This window comes from Epinephelus fuscoguttatus, linkage group LG15 (genome assembly GCF_011397635.1).
Source record: "Epinephelus fuscoguttatus linkage group LG15, E.fuscoguttatus.final_Chr_v1".
NCBI lineage: Eukaryota > Metazoa > Chordata > Actinopteri > Perciformes > Serranidae > Epinephelus > Epinephelus fuscoguttatus.
In genome coordinates, this window is record NC_064766.1 from 15,242,035 (window position 1) to 15,257,959 (window position 15,925).

Below are 15,925 nucleotides of genomic sequence, written 5' to 3' on the forward strand. Positions count from 1 at the left end.
CATTGAGTTTCGTCACAGTAGTGCTACAGCTCCTGATCAGTCATTTGGAGGGTGCGGGAAATTTCTACTTGGCATGTCTTGGAATTTCTGGAAAAATGGTCATCAGCACCTTTTTCTGTAGACTTGGCTGCAGGAGTCAGACTGGCACACTGTGCTGTCATGTTCAGTAAAGAGGTGGCAACATGCAGCCATGAGGCCCCTCATCAGTGAGGTTAATATCATTAGACTCCTGGTACACCCGGACATTGGCATGACCTTACTGTCCACAGGTGTTTGATTTCCTGTACGCACTTGAGGTTAACATTAAGTAAATGCCTTCTTGTTCACAGTAGACCTCTTTTATAAGTGCTATATTGTAAGCAACTGAATGATGGTCATTCTAGTTTGACGTAGATGGCTTCTTTTGCACCTCTTTTAAACATCTGTCTTCTCTGGCCAAGATATGAACATTGCTGCCCTCCTTATATGGAAGAGATGGCCTGCGACACCATTTATCACCCACCTACAATGCAGTCTTGGGATCCCTCCCCAGACGACTTAACACCCATTCTCACCCAGACCCATCTAACCCTATAATGACATAAAAGATGGCCGGGAGGGTCAACGACTCACATGTGATCTCAACAACTCTGTAAGGGTCCACACCCACATGGAGTTTAAAGCCTGCGACTCCGCACCGGTTCGTCAGAACTGAAGAAGCCTCTTGGATGAGAGGTGAAACATCATCAAGAAACTCAAGCAAGTCCAGTTGCTACGATATAGCACTTATGATTACCATGACCTGGATGACTCAGAATCTTCACTGACATGTCATTCACACTATGGCCTCTAGTTTCGCAGACCGGGCAAGGCAGAGGTGCAGTGCACCTGCATTTCGCCAACTGGGTGTGGCCAGGCGGATTTTGCAAATTTTGCACACCGTGCGCACTGGCGCAGCTACTCCTGTTTCCCACCTCCATCCCTCCTACCTGCACAAGTCAGAAAGAGGGAGGAGAGAGGGCGTGGAGTGGGTTTTACACCCATCACACCAATCAAATGAGCCCCTCTCCTCGCCCTTAAATGCGCTGTGCGAAGGCGAGTTTACTCAATTCACCATGGCAGTAGTCTCGCTCAGCAGACCTTTCTCAAGAAAAGAAAGGTCTGGCTGGGCCGACTCTCACTTTGAGACTGGAGAAAAAAACGCCCTGGCTGCTTGTATTTCTTTTAACCAATCACAATCGTTCTGGGCGGTGCCACAGCAACGGTGTGCTTGCAAAAATATTGCTGAGGGGAAACAGGTTTTGGTGTAACACGCCCACAAAAATATCGCCAACAGGATGCGAACCATGGCAGAAAAATGGCTACATCCCTGCAAGATCAAACACCGCAAAAGTTAGTAAAGGTCGTGTTGAGAACGGTTGAAAACTGCTACACAACCGGAGGTGGTAGGGCAGGACTTCAGTGGGTGGCTTGTTCCGCCCAATGAGAGGCTGATCTATGCAGTGAACTTCCGCCCACTCAGACTACCATGGCAGAAGAGAGCAGCAGCGTCAGACGGCCAAATTTCTCCCAGGAGGAAACTGATGTTTTGGTTCGGGAGGTCCAAGCTCGCAGTGTCCGAATATACGGAACTGCGAGCAGACCTCCATGGGCTAATGATGCAAAGGTAGCCTGGGAGGTCACTTTTCTAAGGTGACAGATGCTGAATATATACTCCCTATCTGATGCTGTGGCTGTTTGTGGTTGGCTGAGAGGGATGTGAACTCATTAGTTTGCAGCTGTGTTAATCAAATCAGGTTGGGTTTCCATTACGTGTGCCAAACGTGCCAAACAGTGCCAATTCCCTTTGATCTGACATCAGATGTGACGGGACAGTCATAGAGATACATTTATGTGCTGATTGCAGATAGTTGCATTGAATAGTGGTTTTTGTGGCTATTTATTGCATTGTTAATGTGCCTGACATTCTGGAAACCTGTCTGTGAGGTTTTGGTGACGTGTGCGCACTGTCCGCCGGTCAGCCAAACTTCCACTTACACCGGCTGTGCTCTGCCTGCATTCACAGTAGACCTGGTTTCAGCTGATGAGCTTTTAGCGCACCTTCGGCGAAGCTTTTTGGCACGAAACTGTCACTGCGCCAAGCTGGATCTGTCGACACCTCCCCCTGCTGCACCGCCACACCCATCTCAGTTTGCCAAACTACCAAACTGAGTGCGCCTCGGGTTGCGCTGCTCGAAACTAGCTCTGCGCAGGGTTCGCCACCCTGCACCACCCTGCACCGCGCCGGGAAACTAGAGCCCTATATATGAATGGTCATGGAAAATGGTCATTTTCGAATAATTTACTCACACTTTGTTACTTTGAATTTGCGAAGGAAGCTTGTTTTTCTAGTTTCTGCTAAACTACAATCCAAAAACTGAGAAAATTCTTGATGAATTTAAGTAAAGGGGGGCTGCATTTAACATGGGCAGAACTATGTAAAAACATCTGTTTACAAACACTCACACAACTGTTACAGTATAATCCATGTCTCATTGATACAGTTGAATGCTCAGTAAAGCTGTTTGGTAGTAGTTGATATTTTAAACCCTTCCACATCTCTACGTGGACAAGTATGCCTGGACAAGCACGTGCATTTGAACCTTGCTCATGCGTTTCACTGAAATCCCACCGCCATGCTCGTTCCTTGGCCAGAGAGAGACAGGCGTGGGTGAGTAACATCCAGGGCCGACCCTAGACTTTTGGGAGTCTTAAGCAGATTTGGTTTGGGGGCCCTCCTTACAGTAATGTGTTGCCACTTCACATGGCACTAAACCAATGTGTGTAAGTCTTGTTTATATTTGTGTAAGCTAATATTATGTACAGTTCCCGGTTTGATCCCAGGTGTGGGAGCCCTTCTGTGTGGAGTTTGCATGTTCTCCCCGTGTCAGCGTGGGTTCTCTCCGAGCACTCCGGCTTCCTCCCACAGTCCAAAGACATGCAGGTTGGGGATTAGGTTAATTGATAACTCTAAATTGTCCGTAGGTGTGAATGTGAGCTTGAATGGTTGTCTGTCTCTATGTGTCAGCCCTGCAATAGTCTGGCGACCTGTCCAGGGTGTACCCTGCTTCTCACCCAGTGTCAGCTGGGATAGGCTCCAGCCCTCCGCGACCCTCAAGAGGATGAAGCGGTTAGAAGATGGATGGATGGATGGATGCATGGATGCATGGATGCATGGATGGATGGATGGGTCATTATGTACAAATAAGCATATAAAAACTTAAAAGATCTCCGCAAGGGATGTGAGGACTCTAAAACTTCCCCAGGGCCTCCATGGGCATATGGGTGAGTAGATAATGGCTGATTTTTCATTTTTGGGTGCACTATCCCTTTAAGTGGGACCTACTAGCAGCAACACCATCTTTAATTAGACTACAGTAGATACAGTATTTGTCTTTTATCTCCTAACCCCATGAATGGTCCTTCTCAGGGCCCATTGTTTTATCTGGTTAAAGTTTGATGCACATCTGAGTATTGTGTTCTAATCTGAGAGGGCTGAATCTCACTGTTTGATAAAGGATATGATAGAAATAAGACATGAAAAAAGACATGCACAAGGCAACCATATAGTAAATAACATATATCTATTACAAAAATCTATTGTATAAGGTCTGGTATGGTGGTCAAATGAGAAAGAAGGACAAAAGGAGCACTGTTTCAATAAAATATTAACGTAAAATTGCCCCAAAAAAGGGCGAAAAATATCTAGGAACAGAAAAAACATAAGCCTAAACATTTTAATAGTGATAGTACTGCACTGGGCCTGTGTTAGTATGGGCTGAGGCTGGATGTAAATTTACTGAATCTGTGATTGTACTGGCAGCTCATCCAACAGCTCCTCCACTGACAAACTGAAGTGCCATTATCCTCATAGTAGTCTGGACTGGTCACAGAGGTTGCTACTGCAAAGCACAACTTTAATTTCATGCATGCGCATATGAACGCATATGAACGCACGTTGCGGTTATCTTTTCCGAGCTGCAGTTTATAAACACAGTTGCCTGTTGGTGTTTATCAAATGTAATGAATAGTTGTATTTCACATTCACTTTTGTCAGGCCCAGAACACAGCCCTGGAAGTGACTGGCAAACAAGATATCTACAGACAGGAGAAATTCACTGCCCTCCTCCATTAGCAAGACAGTCAGACAGACTACAGAGAAGGATATCTAGCAAGACAACTTAACTTAACTGTAATTTGCTGATATCAGTCTTGGAGATGAGAGAATGCAGTTTACCTGATGTTCTCACAAATTTGTTCTCTCATAGTTTTTTTTTTTTATCTCTTTTTGTGACCAGAAGGATAGCTCCGTGTCATCCTCTCCTGGAAGTTTTAAATACTGACACCCACTTTGACATGAGGAGGACGTGGGGACCTTGCGTAAATTGCAGAGAATGTGCAACTTTCATGCGTGGCTTGGCTCTGTTTGTGGGACATTTCAAGTGCTCTTGGGGACCCTGTGCCGGCCCAGGGGGCTCTAAGCAGCCGTGTAGTTTGCTTATGTGTCAGATAAGCTCTAGTGACATCAGAGGTAGTGGCCAAGTTATGAATAGTAAGGTTTCAGTCAACATAACTGCCTTTGGGAAGTACTGAGCATACAGTTGGATATGTAATACTCTGATTGTACTGCACAGGTTGTGTGAGAGTTTGTAAATGGATGTTTTGGTATAGTTTTGCTGTTGTTAAATGCGGTCCCCCTTTACTTAAATTCATCAAGAATTTTCGTTTTTGGATTCTTTGTTCGAGAAAAGTTTTCTTCATAAATGTATCATAACACGGTGTGAGTGAATGATATACAAATGGTCATATTAGGACTGAAGGATTCCTTTAAGTGATAATCGTTCATAGCTGCCGTTCAGAGCGACACATGGAAGCATTTTCTGATCTGATGACTGTATTGGCATTTTAAAGAACAAATGTGTTTTAGGATGTGACAACACAGTTAAGGTTTGGTTTAGGCACAAAATCAACTCGGTTGAGGTTTGGAAGGACTGTGGCCATGGTTAAAAGAAACCAATGTTTAGTGTTGGTAGGAAACAAGAATGGTACAGTTGACTCTTGTGTCAATGTCCGACATTAACCATCTCGACCTCCTTTTTCTACGGACTCAGTTACTGTACAACAATGTCACATTATTTCCTGATTTGCTCCCAATAGGAAAGAGTCATAATTCCTTGGCAACTAGAGGACCTGTGTCACTTGAACATAAACATTGTTTTTGGCCATTTGCTGAAACGAGAGGAAGAGCTCTGATGTTATTTTAATGAAATGTCCTTTGGGGTATTAAACCCTATTTTATCAACAAATGAAAAAAATGTAGAAAATGTTACATTTTGCCTGTTGTGCATTGTAGAAACTTTGTGTATTATTTTACAATGTTTTTATAATGTGTCACATCTTGATATACTGCACCTGACAACACTGACAATAGCTTTGAAAGAAAGACTAAATTCTTGTGTCAGTTCTCAGAATAGTTAATTTGTGCTCAGTTCACTTTTTTTGAGGGGGGTTGGAGGGGCATCATTCACCTCTAATCAACAGTCTGTGTCTTTGTGCAGCTCTGCAGCTTTCAGTGTCAAGTCAGCGGCATCAGGTTGGGCCTCTTCCCTCAGTATAAATAAATGTTTCAGGGGGCTCCACCTTATGATCCTCTTGGTTTCTCAGCTAAAAGCTGTCTGGCAGCTCGTATTGCTGTGAAATTTTTATAGTGATCGAAGACGCAACAAAAACAGAACATTTTGCTCAGATGTTCTGCATATTACATACAAAGTACAGCCTGTTATGGGAAGCTCAATCTCCTCTGGATATCCTATAATAGTCAGACCTAAATTGACCCCCCTTGTTTGAGCAAAAAATCCAGCTGTTCATCCCACAGCAGGCAGGATTGTGCTTCCAACTTAGCAATGTGTTTGATCTCAGGAGACAACTTTTTTTTCACATTTTTGCATTACTTCCTTGACTGTGAAACTTTCCTTTTGAGTCGTCTTATGTAAGTAAAATGTATGTATTTGCCTCTGTCTCCTCTGATGTGGATAAGGTGAACTAAACTGAGTGGTGATCAAAATGTGCAGTGACTTCCTACCATTTGCAATAGAAAAACTGTTTCTGTGGATGAGTGAGAATATCAGCAGCAGAGCTAGAACTATTAGAGCCATTTGATGTGGGTTACTGTTTTATGAGCAGATGGATAAAAGCATCGTTTTTTAGGGCCTGAAATTAATTAGGTGTCTACGACACAGTTACAGGTACAACATAGTCACTATGACCTTAGGTGTAATTTCCCCTGGGGACAAGGGGGAAATGTTCCCCGCCCACTTTTCAAAATCCTGTTTGTGTCTCCCCCACTTTAAAAATCGTATTATTTTTTCAACCACAAAAATCTTGTGCAATACACTAGTGTTTGGCCAACTGTCAAATCCTGGCTGAGAATGTGAATTGACCGGCTAATTTTGCTCTAATACGCTCCAAAAAAATGCCACAGAGGACTATCATATTAAGCATACTGGTACTTTTCTGGAAGAATTTAGTAGGATGACAAACCTAATTATTTCCCTGGACTTTACTTTGGCTACCTTAGTCCTGAAATGTATGTAGAAATGCAGGAAATGGGATTCAAATCGCAAATTTGTCAAACCAAAGTTGCCTGTCAGTATGATCAATGTAGATTATTGTATTTTAACATTACATTACAATGTTTAGTCCAAAGTGACAATAAGTAGAGCCTCTCTAAAAAACATATACTGTATAAAATAGGTGAAAACAAAACCTAGACGTCATGAAAAATTAAGTGAGGTTGGGAGGTGAGGTTTAAGTCTTTAGAAAAAATTACAATAGATTTTTGAGGCCAATACTGAGAGTCAAAGAAATTGATCATTATATATTTTTTTGTAGAATGAAAATGAATTGTTCTCAGGGAACTAATAAAGTATTTACATTTATTGCCTGATATTTGAGGATATTTAGAGCTTTTTTCAAGAGGTTACAAGAGAAGCAACTTTGAGACTGGTGTTGTATCTACAAGGGTACTTTTTTGTTTTCCCTGTTTTAAATTGTGTCTGCAGAAAATGAATAAGTTACACTGCTCTGTCTTTAAAAATTACTCTCCCTTTTAATCTCCACCTGCTCTGTGTTTAGAATACCAACTCTGTAGTCTTTCTGTTAGTTTCTGTTAGTGTTAATGTGTGTGAGTGTAAGAATGTAAAGCAGGCGGCTGTGCTCATTCAATTTCCTCTGGATAAATAAAGGTTAATGGCCAGAAAGTAGAGTAAATTATGATTTATAAGCACACTCATAGCCCACAAAAGTGGTTTCACAGGATTAACCTATTTTGAAAATGGAGGCCCTGAGGCACAAATTATTTAGAGAAGTGTAAACTCTCACCCTCCAGCCAACTTTCTCTGTAACTGGGATACCAGTCTCTGGTGTCATTTATAAAAACACAGGCGACAGCTGTGAAACTAGTTACGTAATTCACATGTTTTCTTTAATGGTCAGCCAGCGTCATTTATGAGATTTTGTTCTCTTGCAAACATATTGTCTTAACCTGAAATATACTGCACCTGTGGGTATTTCTACCCACAAACCCATTTCTTTAAGTCCAGGAACTTAGATTTACAACAATTATTTTCCCTCTCAAACCCATAAAATCTTATATGATTTATATAAAAATGTAATAAAAAGCAATGTCAGGATTGCAAATCAGTACCTGGAAACACATGATGCTTGTTCCATATGTCTCAGCGATCCTGTTAGTGGCAGTGATATGATAGCAACACCCTGCTCAGAAGAAATGACCAAACTGTACATGCACTCATGCTCATAAAGACATATCTGATAACATACTGTGCATGCAGTAGAGACCGAGTGTATACCACTACCTACTAGATAATTTAATCTTTGCGAAAAAAAAATGTCACAGGTATATTTCTTTAATGATGTTTTTATTTTTTTTATTTTTTGTGTATAGGAACAAGCATATGACATGGACTAATGCCACATACCTCAGCATTCATAGTCCAAGCTAATTTGCAATTCCCCTCCTAGATTTAAAATACAAAATACATGATTAATGTTGCTTAACTCCCTTTTAGAATAATTAAAACATTTGAAAAGGAGCCTTAATTTGTTTTATTTCTGAAAGTTTTTGGGCACTTGGGGGTAGCAGAACAAGCTGTTCACAACACTGACATGTTATCACCTATTACCATTAGTCACCACCATAGGATTGATAAAATAATGGACGTAGCTACCGTGACATTACCCATTGGTTTGTGGGCTCCAGTTTTGAAGCCTCTAGTTCGGCATTTCATCTGTCGCCATCTTGGTTTTTTGGAGCCAGAACTGACCATATTTGGATGGAGCGAGCCGTGGATCTGACTCATCGTTTGTATCAACGCTTTGCAGAAAGCCTGTCACTCAAGCGGCCCCGTCCTTAAAAATGTGTAACTTTAGGCCTCGATAAAATGTCAACAGCTGAGTTATATAAAAGTTCATCCCCTGTACAGTTGTTATGAACGGGGAAATAAGCTATAGAGACTAGAATCGTTTCCTGTACCAGGTGGTAAACAGGTTTAATTAAGCTGTAAAGTTTTTTAACATGGGGGTCTATTGGGATTACTCTGTTTTGGAGCCAGCCTCAAGTGGCTGTTTTAGGAACTGCACCTTCACATTGGCACAGCCACAGAGGTTGCTGCTGGGTCGCCATGAGTAACACCTTCACAAAGTAATATGATCCATTGGTAACATACAAATATAAATTGGTACAGCTTTAAAAGCAGGGAGTAGCAGAAATGGCCAGCTGCTCTGTGGTCAGACTGACATTAATTTTCCACCACTGTATAAATGTTCTCAGGCGTATAAACATTTTGTCATAGACCCTGTTAACACCCTGTTTAAAATGCGGCAATGGGATCACAAGACCACCAAGACACATTGTGTCCCCCACAAGGATGTAATAGGAAAATACAGTGGAGGACACAGTGGTTGTTTTGCTGACAGTGTGCCATTGCTGTAAAATTTGGCCAGTTTACGATGAGCTGGACAAATTGTTGCCTGACCATCTATCGTTTTGCCCTATGAAAGGAGAAGTGTTGGATTCTGCTGACGATTCTGCGATATCTCCAGCTGAACCGACCCAATCATTAATGTGACTGATGGGCCCTTTGACCTTCTAGCGGATGTGATGTAGGCATTAACAAAACCTGAACACATGTGGTCAGCTCGAGATGCATGATAAGGTCTTAGTCATGAATTTAAAAACAATGAATCAAAAAAATAAATGAATAAATAAAACTTGCTGGTTTTCCCAGTGAATTAGAGTTTATGCATCTAGTGAACTATCAACTCCACTTCTTTGCACAGACAATGAGATACGGTGTCTGTGCATAAAACAAGATGACAGACATATTTGCCAGTACTGATGCAAGTTCAGCTGCAGGATTCGATGATAATGCATGTGTCTGTGTCAGTGCCTGTCCACTCTGACACCTCTGTAACACTGTCAAGGATTATTGTGGAAGAATAGGATTAGGAAACTAGATTTTGTTTACCCTGTGTGTTCACATCTTCTCTCTCCAATAAGGATCTTTTTCCCATGTTTCTCTTGAACCAAAAAGCACAAAAAAGTTTGTAATTCAAGAACCAAAGTGCTTATTGTTGAGACAAGTACACATTTGCTTGTCCTGAAATGCCACAGCTGTGTTTAGCTAACCTCAGCGAGTGAGTCTTTTAAAGACACCACATGAGATGAGCCTGCTATTTTATAAAGTTTGCTGGCTCAGTTGAGGCTTTGTGGGACACTTTTCTTAGTTTTACTGTCTGACTCTTCTTTCTGGATTAGCACCAAAGTGGTTTGTGATCAGACACTGCTAAAATAAAATCCCCTTTTTGCTATATCTGCTGCTGGTTTTCACTTTGTTGGATGTATGACAGAGTGGATGTTTACATGAGTCGTGGTTTGATGCTAAAAGAGCCAGTTACAGATTAGTTATCAGATGTGTTCTTCGCTGTGAGACTATCATCTTGATGTTTTGTTTGTATCTGAAATCCCAGTTTGCCCTCAAAACTCTAATATTGGTTTTAGCTCTCCTAGCCAACAGGTACTAGGTTACAATTATCATGTTTCAAACACACCAAACCACTTCTGCTACACAAGAATCATTTATCCTGTTCAACTTGTTGACACACAGACACATCGCATTGTCTCTAATTAAGATTCAACCGCAGTTCCCATGACTGCTCTGCTACATGACTCTGGTTGGGGGGGGGGGAACTCCAGCGATTTACGGGAAGAATCATAAAACTGTAAACCAGACTATACCAGGAAACTATGGGCATGAACCTACACTTAGTGACTCCTTCGTCAGCTAATTTAACTACAGAAGTGAACTTACTCATCATCTTAGCTGTGTCGGTTTCTGGCTCGTAAAATAACCATCCCATTGAATCTTTCCGATGACTAATTACACGTGGCAGGGATCCTGTTGTAAATTAGATCATCAATATCTGGCAGATGGCAGAAAACAGTGGAACTGAAGTCTTTTCTAATAAACACTCAAGGACTATTGCACAGAAGAGCTACTGTATATGTGACAGGGGTGGAGGAACTTCTGTTTGACCCATGATTTTCCAGCCTCCCTGTCCTGCAGCACTAGCTAGCAGAGAGATGTGGTCCATTACTCGTCCTCTGTTAACAAGCATCTGGACCAGGTTCCAGGCAATCGGCTGCCACACAACGCCTGGCTGTTTGCTGCAAGGGTGGCCTTAATGCCTGCAGAAATGAATCAGCCCCGACTGTTACAGCAGCTCAAAGGAAACCAAATATACACTCGCTGTAGCGTCGCACTCAGAGCTGTTTGATTGAAGCCTGCTGACAAGAAGGTCGGACACACTGTTTGTTTTGGTTTCACTTCATCTGGGACATTCTGTGCTGGTCACCTTGGTCCATTTGTTGTCAATGATTGAACACAGAGTTGCCGCTGGCTGGACATGAGGGAGTAACTTTCAGAGTGTGACACATTTTGGGTTTTATGTTTCAGCCCTTTCAAATGGCATGACAAGTTGTCGCAGCAACTGAGTCATAGCTTTGCAACATTACAATGAGCAAATCCTGCGTGAGTTAACTGATATTAGTTCATTTAAGTGGTGGAATATATTATGTACCATGCTTAAAGGGGGATTTTACACACCAAACTATTTACAGCTGTTGTGGAAGTACTACTGGATTGTGAAAAAAGTTGTATAAACCCTTCTGTGGCTCCAGAGGAAGGGCTGTGAGTGGTATTTAGATTATTTATTAAAGGTCCGGTGTGTAGGATTTAGGGGCATCTATTGGCAGAAATGATACACAATATTCATAACTATGTTTCATTAGTGTATAATCACCTGAAAATAAGAACTGTTGTGTTTTGGTTACCTTAGAATGAGCCATTTATATCTACACATGGTCCTCTTCCACAGAGTCCACAATTTGTTTTCTACAAAAGTCCAGAACAGACCAATCAAACACTGGCTCGAGGTAGGGCCATTTGCAATTTTGCATTGGCCACCGTAGTTTTACACATGCAAGCTTGGCACACGGGAGAGGTTTCAGTTAGTTGCAGTCTGCAACCTCACCACTAGATGCCACTGCATCCTACACACTAGAAAATATAGCTTAGGTTCAAGTACCCCTAGGTTGGAAACCACTGGACTGAACCACCTAACTTTATGTACAGAGGTGAAAACTAGCTCCACCTTGACCAGCTACAACAGCCACAGGAGCCATTTATAAGCCTCCATGCCAGCAATAGCATTATGTTTTCCGGTTGTTGATCCCATTTTTGTGAAAACGATATCTCAAGAGCGTCTTGAGGGAATTTCTTCAAATTTGGCACAAATGTCCACTTGGACTTGTCTGTCTAATTCACGTAAATGTGATAAGAACACTGAGGAGATTTTAAAAGAAATTAGCACAAGCTTCCCCTTTTGAGTCAAGAAAGAACTGATTAGATTTTGTTGGTCAAAGGTCAAGGTCACTTTGACCTTGTCCGTTGCATTCTTGTGAAGGCCTTGAGGGAATTTCCTCAAATTTGGCAAAACATCCACCTGGATTCAACTGATTAGAATTTGATGGTCAAAGATCAAGGTAACTGTGACCTCACAAAACATGTTTTGGCCATTAATTTAAGAATTCATATGCTAGTTAGTAACTAAGTTTCACACAAATGTCTAACAAGATTAAGTGATGAAGTGTTTTTATCAAATAGGTCAAAGGCTAATTTCACTTTAGCCTAGACATTATATTGTTCTGCAAAAAAACTTTACTGGCTATTAATTAACACCATAGAAGGGGAATATTTGGTCTGACACTGAATTGGTGACACTCATCTTGGGTGTCCACCTCGAAACTGTGCTGATTGTGTTGATCTTCTGTGCTGCCAGAGGGGAAGATTGTCTGATGTATCCATGTTTTCATAGATATGGGTGTAGATTGTAACTGCAACTTGTCTGGTTTGCAGAGGCATAGACCCATGTTTACTTTTACTTTAGATACTTTAAGTTCATTATACTGAAAATACTTCTGTATGTTTACTGAAGTAGGATTTTGATTGCAGGACTTACTGGTTTTAAATTTTTGTATCTGTTCATTTACGTAAGTAAAGGATCTAGTTACTTCTTCACCCGCTGGTTCTCAAAGCTGTTATGTGATATGTTTCACAAAGTGTTTTGTATTCGTATTGTTTGTCTTTTAAGATGACTCATCTGGGTTTGGTTTCTGTCTCCCACAGTGCAGCACGAGAGATGACTGACCACGCAGCAGTTTGGAACAAATGACAGAAGATTACACATGCTGAACGAGAAGATGCCAACCACTGAAAATAAACCTAATCTGATTACATTTAAGAACTGAAAGATGTTGTAGATGGTTTTATCTCCAATGGATACCTAAAGTTGCTCCAAGAGAATCAGTATCAGCGATTTTTCCTAAAGGGATCACTTGGTGGAAGCCAGTGAGCAGGGGGCCAGGATGTGGCCCCCTGATCTTGGGCCTCCAGACGTCCAGCTAACTCTTCCTGGTTTTGGAAGTGTGTTTGAAGATGCTGAGGACCTTCAAGCACCGCTGTCTTCTAGTGGCTTTTGTCAGTCCTCCATACATTCAGGTGGCCTGGGCGTGTGCTGTCTTCCAAGGACATCCTTGTCCCTGTCCTCACTGGGCCGGGACCTCACTTCTCTGCTCAGCTGTAAGACAGCTGGATCCCACATAGAAAAGACTATGGAGGACTTTGCCACCACTGCACACACAGATCCCAAAAACAACACCCAGAGGTTCAGTTGTTACCCCCAACCCTCCCTCCCTTTATCATATATGCTCACCAGCTGTGCCACATCATCTCCGTTTGGCTCTCCACCATCCTCTCTTTCCTCCTCCTCCTCCTCCTCCTCAACTTTATTTTTTGCTTCTTCCTTGCCTCCTTCTGATGCACCTGATAGCAACAAGACTCCTAATCTACAAGGAAAGATACAGGAAGAGTATCACTCAATAAAACAAGAGCCTGCAGATGATTTTTCACCCTGTAAGAGGGAAACGTTTCAAATCAACAACCAGCAGGGGGAGCTGTTCCATGTTGGCCAGCCCCTCCAAGATCAGGCCAGCACCCCGCTTCATTTCCCAAGGCTTAATGGACCTGTAGGCCAGGACCCCACAGTGGACCAACTGGACCAGCCCTGTCACTGGATTGACTGTAGTGCCACTTACAGCAGCCAGGAGGAGCTGGTGAGGCACATCGAGAAGGTGCACATTGACCAGCGCAAAGGGGAAGAGTTTTCCTGTTTCTGGGCCGGCTGCGTGCGACGTCACAAACCCTTCAACGCTCGCTACAAGCTGCTCATTCACATGAGGGTCCACTCTGGGGAAAAACCCAATAAATGCATGGTGAGTCTGTTTGCTTTTGACTGGCAGATCATAATAAACAGATTTTTTTTTTTTTACAAAAAAGAAAAGAAAAAAACAGGTGTTATTTTTTTACACTGACCACGGCATCTAAACTGCGTAACGGCAGCAACAGAAAGTCTGCTAAATTGGCAGGGAGTTGAGGCAGTCTGGGATCCACTGCGTTGGTCTTGTACTGGCTAAATTCAACTTGCTGCAGGGCATTAACTAAAGGTCAGTCTCTGGGCTGCCACTGCAAGATGTATATAACAAAAACACAGCATGTGTGGGTGCAGGTTGTCTGTTAACATAGGCAGGCTTGGTTTCTAAGCTAAGGATAGCTAGTGTTGCACACTGTTGGCACTGTTGCAGAGATGAAGAGAGGCAAATTGTCTTCACATCCTTTGGATTTTCCCACAAATGATGTAAAAATGTAAAAAGCTACACACAGAAACTTTAAGGTATTCAGCGAAATGCACAAGCTATAATCTATTTGTGTAAATGGCTGTGAAAAACACTGTAAAAAAAAAAAGAAGAAATGAATTATATACTGGGGTGCACACTGTCAGCCAAGTTTAGGGAGGGCTTTTTATTGACTTCATCCATGATTTACCCAAAATATGCAGGAATCAAACTGGCAACCTCATCAACTCAGCTCCACCACCACTGTTGCAACCTTTTTCAGTCAGTCAAAACAAATCTCATACTTTCCAACTTTAAGTTCTGTTCAAATGGGCCATTTAGAGGTTTAAGAGGGTTTGAGAGGCATTAACCTGCTTACAGTACGTCTGGACTTCTCTCAGACTGTGCAGCCGATGATCAAGAGTCTGTTAGACAGAGAGATGATCAAACGGTTTCCTCTCCCCACGACAGGTTTCCCTTACTCATGCATGCCAGAGGAAGAAACGTGGCAGTATTGAATGAATGGAGGATGTGTCTGCTGCGCTGAGTATCCAAAAACCTGCTGATCGCCCTGTGGTTATTCTGACGAATGCAATTAATTTATAGTTACTAAGTAATTATGTATTAAACTGATCAATCATTCCTTCCTGTAGAAGCTACTGTGTGTTTGAACAGAGAAAAGTGTTGTCCTCTGAAACATGCACATAACGTTTCAGTCCTTCAGTTCGTGTTGATTTGGTTTAACCTGTGGTTACAATGGTAACAGCAAGTGCAGTTTAATACTACAAGTCCCAGAATTCACCGGGCAGCAGTACTTTTTTGTGCTACTTTGTCAGAAATATAACAAAAGAGAAAATGGTGTAAACAGCAAACACTTATTGTCTTAATAAAAAAATCTGCAAACAATTAGCCTTTTCCATCATGTCATGAACAACACCAATCATTATCATTGCCAATGCCAAGGATTTTCAAGTTTTGGCTTTTCAGATGTGAGGATTTGTTGCTTTTCTTCAGGGCTGCCCCCAGAAAGTCAAAGATGTGAATCATCAGAGAGGCTTTGTATGGTCACGCTGGGTTCACACTGGACACAGAAGTGCCCCGTTTTGTTAATTGTCCTTCGGCCGCACAGCAGCAGTCACCTAGCTGTTTACACCACAAGTACATTTCTCTCTCTACGGAGAAAAAGGAACAATTAGTTAAATATTTGGATCGAACAGCCAAATCTTATTCAACTGTCATAATTCTGAGTCAAGTACAGCGCTACTTTATTTTGTCACATTTGACTGTAAGTTGACAGTCCGATTGTTGGTTGGACAAAACAAGCAAATTGAAGATATGTCACTGTGGGCTCTGATAAATTATGAATCCATCATTTTCACAATTTCATAACATTTAAAGGTTAATTGATTTAAAAAAAAAAAAAAGAAAGATAATCAGCAGATTAATAAAAAAATGAAAAGGTCAGTAAAGTTGGTTACATCACTGCGGAGTTGCTTCAATTCCTCATCTAACTATCACTGTGACTGCCACTTTTTGTTTCATTACTCTCTGCAACATTTAAAACTGATAAAAAAAATTCCCTGAATAACTTTCCTG

At 41.8% G+C, this 15,925-nt stretch overlaps 1 protein-coding gene across 2 annotated transcripts in view; it reads left to right on the forward strand.

Annotated features, from left to right (window-relative positions):
* Window positions 1–15,925, forward strand: part of LOC125902358 (zinc finger protein GLIS1) — a 58,705-nt gene that overhangs the window by 14,968 nt on the left and 27,812 nt on the right. For both annotated transcript variants that reach the window (XM_049598628.1, XM_049598629.1), the window contains exon 2: window positions 12,786–13,930. In XM_049598628.1, coding sequence (XP_049454585.1) covers window positions 13,025–13,930 — 906 coding nt within the window. In that variant the 5' untranslated portion in view covers window positions 12,786–13,024. The remainder of the gene's footprint in view (window positions 1–12,785; window positions 13,931–15,925) is intronic.